At 55.3% G+C, this 5,133-nt stretch overlaps 1 protein-coding gene and 1 long non-coding RNA gene across 3 annotated transcripts in view; one reads left to right on the top strand and one right to left on the bottom strand.

The window, feature by feature from the left end:
- LOC102494486 (uncharacterized) overlaps window positions 1-638 on the bottom strand; it is a 13,822-nt gene extending 13,184 nt beyond the window's left edge. Inside the window, exon 1 of the long non-coding RNA XR_334972.1 lies at window positions 444-638. This is a non-coding gene — a long non-coding RNA (uncharacterized LOC102494486). The remainder of the gene's footprint in view (window positions 1-443) is intronic.
- Window positions 639-666: 28 nt separating this feature from the next.
- Window positions 667-5,133, top strand: part of NAGK (N-acetylglucosamine kinase) — a 10,376-nt gene continuing 5,909 nt past the window's right edge. Inside the window, exons 1-4 of one of the 2 annotated variants that reach the window (XM_006151269.2) lie at window positions 667-870; window positions 3,223-3,307; window positions 3,460-3,558; window positions 4,622-4,763. In XM_006151269.2, coding sequence (XP_006151331.1) covers window positions 3,499-3,558; window positions 4,622-4,763 — 202 coding nt within the window. In that variant the 5' untranslated portion in view covers window positions 667-870; window positions 3,223-3,307; window positions 3,460-3,498. Of the gene's footprint in view, window positions 1,010-3,222; window positions 3,308-3,459; window positions 3,559-4,621; window positions 4,764-5,133 lie in introns of both variants that reach the window. The other variant, XM_006151268.3, reaches the window with a different exon arrangement.

Below are 5,133 nucleotides of genomic sequence, written 5' to 3'. Positions count from 1 at the left end.
ATTTCTCTACAAGAAGATGGCAGCATGTCAAGAGAGGCAGGGGTCAGACAGTGGACAGGTCAGCTGACAGCTATCCTGCGGAGGAAGGTCTCTCGAATGATGTTGCGGAAGAGCAGCCCAGAAATGCCTGTTACAGCCCGATGGAGCCTGCGGGAGCCACACTGATTGCTGCCCAGAACTCGCCAGTGTTTCCTCGTTCCGGGTTCCCATTCCCTTCCCGATCGGGTGCAAAGGGCAGCGGGGTGGTGGCTGCCAGGCAGTAGAAGGCTTGTGAAACCGTGTCAGCTACTTTGCCAGCAAGTCTGTCCCCGCAAACGCCCTCAGCAAAGAACTGAACTGAGTGGGTAGTAAAAGTTGCACGCTCCCTCTCAGGGCTGCTAGGACGGCCGCCGTGCTTTCCTCTTTTTGCAGCCGGCTCAGGCTCGTCCGGGTTCCCTAAATACCTGCGCAGGGGTCTGTGTGCGACTTTCGCCACCGCCAGGCAGAGCATTATGGCAGCTTCCGTAGGAGGCTCTCGTCCACTAGTTAGAGCCCGGCTCGGGGACCGACATCTCCGCGGGGTGTAGACCCTGCGTGCGTCACTTAGTGCGTCACAAACAATACGCAAGCGCACGCGGGGCTGCCAGCAACTTCCGGGCATTGAGGGGCGGCGCCCATACCCTTTTCCCGCTCTCCTGCTGGGGGTCCCGTCTCCATTCCCAGGGGCGGGTGGGGCCGGCCGAGGTCAGAAACAGTAGCCGCTGCGACTGCATCCACCCAGTTCCTCAGTTCAGGGGAGCCGCCAGGCCAGGGCCGGACTCGGACAACCGACAACTCGCAGCGCATCGGGGAGCCGCGCCCCGCGCACGCGCACTGGGAGTCAACCGGCCTGTGCGGACAGTCACATGATGCGGGGCGGTGCCGAGGGCGCAGGAGGGAGGGAAGAGGCAGGCAGGGTGGAAGGCAGCGGCCCGACCAGCGGCGGCGGTAGCAGCGGCAGCATGGCTGCGCTCTACGGGGGCGTGGAGGGGTGAGTGCGGCTCGCCGGAGGGAGTCCGGGAGGGGCGGCCTGGGCCATCCTGGCCTGATGGCCGGGCGGAAGGTTGTGCTAGGCCGGACGGCAGGCAGGTAGCCTCGCGCCTCAGGATCGGCCACTGTTAGTTTTGGGCTGCCCGGGCCTTGCGCAGGAGGAGCTCCCTGATGCCCTGCAGGGACTCTGCGCCTGAGGTGCCACACCCCGGGGGCCCTTTGTGTTTTACGGAGGAACCACGCCCCTTTCTCCCACGAGCGACCCTCTCCACGATCTCCCTGAAGGAGCAGCGCCTTGTCCCTATTCCCAATCTGGAAGAGAGTTTGGCAGAACAGGTGTCAGGTGCAAAGTTGCCTGCGTGGGGGATGAGAGGGGGCGGAAAGCTCACGCAGATCTTTGCGGAGGGTGTCTGAGAGCTGGCGCCGCCGGGGACCTGAGTGCCAGCTTGTCCTTATGCCTGAAACCCCTCTATGCCTGTGGCCCTCCAGGCTCCTCACCCCAGTTAGGACCTTTCCTTACTCTTGCCTTTTTCTTGCTCTGAAGACTGTCTGCTGGACTTTGTAATAGCTTTGCTCCTGAAGTGGCTGTGGTCAAGGCATTGACCTCTCTAGACTTAAGTTATATGTGAAAAGTGAGGACAGGAATGAACGGAAGATTGCCCAGTCCCTTGCCAGTGACGGTATTCTGTGAATCTGGGTGGGTCAGATCAGTATGTGGTACCAGTGGCTTGTGTCAGCCAGGGACACTGTTCTTGTGAACCCGAGATTGGATTTACTTATCTGGTAGCCAGATCTCGCTGCTGTTTCAAACCCCAACATCTTTTGTTCCCTTTTTGCCTTTGCCAAAGGGTATGTGGGCTGGCCAGAGAGAGAGAGAGACAGAGAGGAAAAGAGAGATTTCACCTCCCTAGAGGGAATGGCCAGCTCTCCTCTCAGGATTCTAGGCACACACACATACATGCCCAGCATGTTTTTCAAGCTGCCGTTCTGGGCCTCAGACCGCGGTTGGCCATGTGGGAATCTAGCGCCTTAACCACCAAGCCATCTGCTGGCCCCATCACATGAATTGTTGAGTTTCCCCATCCTATGTCTTTAGCCCTTAAAAAAAAAAAAAAAAAAAAAGTGTACATTCATCCCTGTTGTATTCTTTTGTAAAATATGGCCCACTTTTTTCCAGTTCGACAAGCTATTCTTATGCATGTTGAACCGCCTCTGCGTGCTTCTTTTTTTTTTTTGACAGGTTTTTGCTATAGGGTGAATGTGCTCGCCAAAAAGAGAGAGACAGAAAGCGAGAAATCTCCCTTCAGGGGGATGGCCACACCACAGTTCCTTCTCCTCCATTCTCCTCTTGGGATTTTGGGCACACACGCACACATGCTCGGTGTGAGTTTAAGCCACCAGGTCTGGGACTTGAACCGCAGTCTACTACATGGCAGTCCAGCAACATAGCCATTACACCAGCTACTGGTCCCCCTCTGCATGCATTTATCCCCTAAAACTTCATGCTACCTTTGAGTTCGATCAGCAGGTCTTTAGTGTCCTGTCCTAAGACATTCCCGAAAGTGCTGATCGGTACAGAAGCATAGGTCACAGACCATAGATCTCTCTAAACTCCCACTTCCCCCTAGTAAACTGCACATGAGGGTGTAGTTGCTTAAGTGTGTATAAACTCTCCTTGCCATCTCGTCGGCATTTCTGACAAGGGTATCTTGAAGACAGCTGGAGCTAGACTTTTAAGTGTTGTGGGAGGAGCAGAGAGAGCATTCTGTCTGTCTGTCCATGTTGCCTGCGCCAGGCCTTGTACTGGTTCTGGGGATGGATAAATGGTCTGGAGCTCATAGCTGGTAGCCTGGTGGGAGGCAGACACAAAGCACGAGTGCAGTACTAACAGGAGAATGTCTTAACTGTGGGGCCTTGGGGTCTTCACCAGTATGTGGAAGGGGGCCACAGAGCAGGAACAGTTTCAAGAGCTAGGTGATGTTTAAGTAGAGTCTTGCAGGGTAAGTTATGACACCCTGGGGAAGATGGATGGGAAGGACATTTCAGTTCAGAAGCACAGAGAGCACCAAGCCATAGAGGTGGATTTGGGAGCAGTGACTGGCATGGCTGAAGCTGTCCCAACACACAGGGCTCTGCCGGCAGCGGGGACTGCACTGGCTTCCTCTACCTGCAGGTTTTTCTGAGCAGGACTGAGTGCCCCCTTGTGTTCTGCAGGGGAGGTACACGGTCCAAGGTCCTTTTACTCTCGGAGGATGGACAGATCCTGGCAGAAGCAGATGGACTGAGCACAAACCACTGGGTAAGAGCCACACGGAGGGGACCAGAGGGCTCGGTTCTGGTTTTATTCTTGGTATCTCCTGTTGAGGTGGTGGCCGGGGTTCATAGAGCAGCCTGTAGGGGCAACACAGGTCCTGCAGGCTTGTAACTTTTCCTTCCCTTGATTGGGGCCAGCTGATTGGGACAGACAAGTGTGTGGAGAGGATCAACGAGATGGTGAACAGGGCCAAACGGAAAGCAGGAGTGGATCCTCTGGTACCGCTACGAAGCCTGGTGAGTCGGGGGAGAGCCTGGGAGTGAAGCCATCAGGGAAACTGAGACAGGCAGCAAGTTTGGATTAGGTTAGTTTGAGGACTGTAGAGGAAGAAACCTTCAGTCGTTAGTCCCTGGAGTCTGATCTCACCCGTTCTCCTGGCTTCCTGTAAGCCACAAGTGTATTGGAAGAGCATGGGGGTTCGGGGAGCCCTTGAGACCTGGGTTTGAATTCCAGCTTTGCCACTCAGCATCTCTTTGACCCTGACTAGGATATTTATCTTTTTTAAGCCTCAGTTTTTTTTTTTTTTTTCATCTGGAAAACATGGGTGGCAGTAGCTACCTCAGAGTAGTTGGGAAAATAAAATGACATATTCATCCAAAAGCCATTAGCAAAGAGCCTGACTCATGGCTACTCATTAGCTGTCAGCTATTATTCCCAGGCCAGCTTTCTCCTAGTTGCTGGTTGCGGCTACTCCCTGGCCCTGAAACTGAGGTGTTCTGCTGGCACAGCCAAGCCCTGGCCATTCCAAACAGACCTTTCTCCATCTTTCCTCACTTTGATCTCCTGTCAGACTTCGCTGTTAAAGAGCACCACTGTCTTCCCAGGCTCCAAACCTGGCCTTGCTGGGTCCCCAATTGAAGTTTTTTTTTTTTTTTTTTTTGGAGAGGTTTTTGCTATAGGGCGCGTGCGCTCACCAGACAGACAGAGAGACAGAAAGTGAGAAATCACCCCCTGGGGGGATGGTCACACCGCAATCCCTTCTCCATTCTCCTCTTCGGCTCTTGGGCACACACGCACACGCGCCCGGCGTGAGTTTAAGTCACCGGGTCCGACTCGAACCGCGGTCGACTATGGGGGAGTCCAGCGACATAGCCATTACACTAACTGCTGGTCCCCCCCAGTTCAAGTTCTTGCAGGCCCCGACTTCTGCAGGGACATTGTGTGGGATGGAAGGAGGACTGTGGCTGGAAGAGCAGGATAAGCCAGACATAGGCAGCAGGAGGCAGTCCTCAGTGGAGGGGTGTCGAGAAAGGAGTGGATCTAGGGCTCTGCACACTCGCTCACCTGCTGCTGGCCTAGGGCCTGTCCCTGAGTGGTGGAGAACAGGAGGACGCAGTGAGGATCCTGATGGAGGAGCTGAGGGACCAGTTTCCCTACCTGAGTGAAAGCTACTTGGTCACCACGGATGCCGCAGGCTCCATTGCCACAGCTACACCAGATGGTGAGGAGGTGGAGGGCGGGGTGGGGTTGAGAACTGGTCTTCTGGGGAAAGCCCCTTAGATGTAACTGGCAAAACTTGTCTTGCAAATATGATCTGAAAGGCAGCTTCGGTCATATCCCCCAACCCCTGACTCTCCTCAGTTTAACTCTCTGCCAGGACCAAGGGTGGGTCAGGAGGAGGGAGGGCAGGAGAGGTATCTCCACAGGAAGTGAGGAGCGGAGTCAAGCGAGACTGCCCTGCAGAGGAGGAGCCCCTGGAGGCAGTGCAGTGAAGGCTGGCTGGGGAAGCTGGGTGCCGAGAAAGTGGGGGAGCTCTGTGATGGTGGAAAGAGGGTTGGTCTCATGGGATTGGCTTCTACTTTCCCAGATGT

Source organism: Tupaia chinensis, unplaced genomic scaffold, assembly GCF_000334495.1.
Source record: "Tupaia chinensis unplaced genomic scaffold, TupChi_1.0 Scaffold000316_1, whole genome shotgun sequence".
NCBI lineage: Eukaryota > Metazoa > Chordata > Mammalia > Scandentia > Tupaiidae > Tupaia > Tupaia belangeri.
Note: the sequence above shows the minus strand (reverse complement) of the source record. Positions and strands in the feature narration are given on the sequence as shown.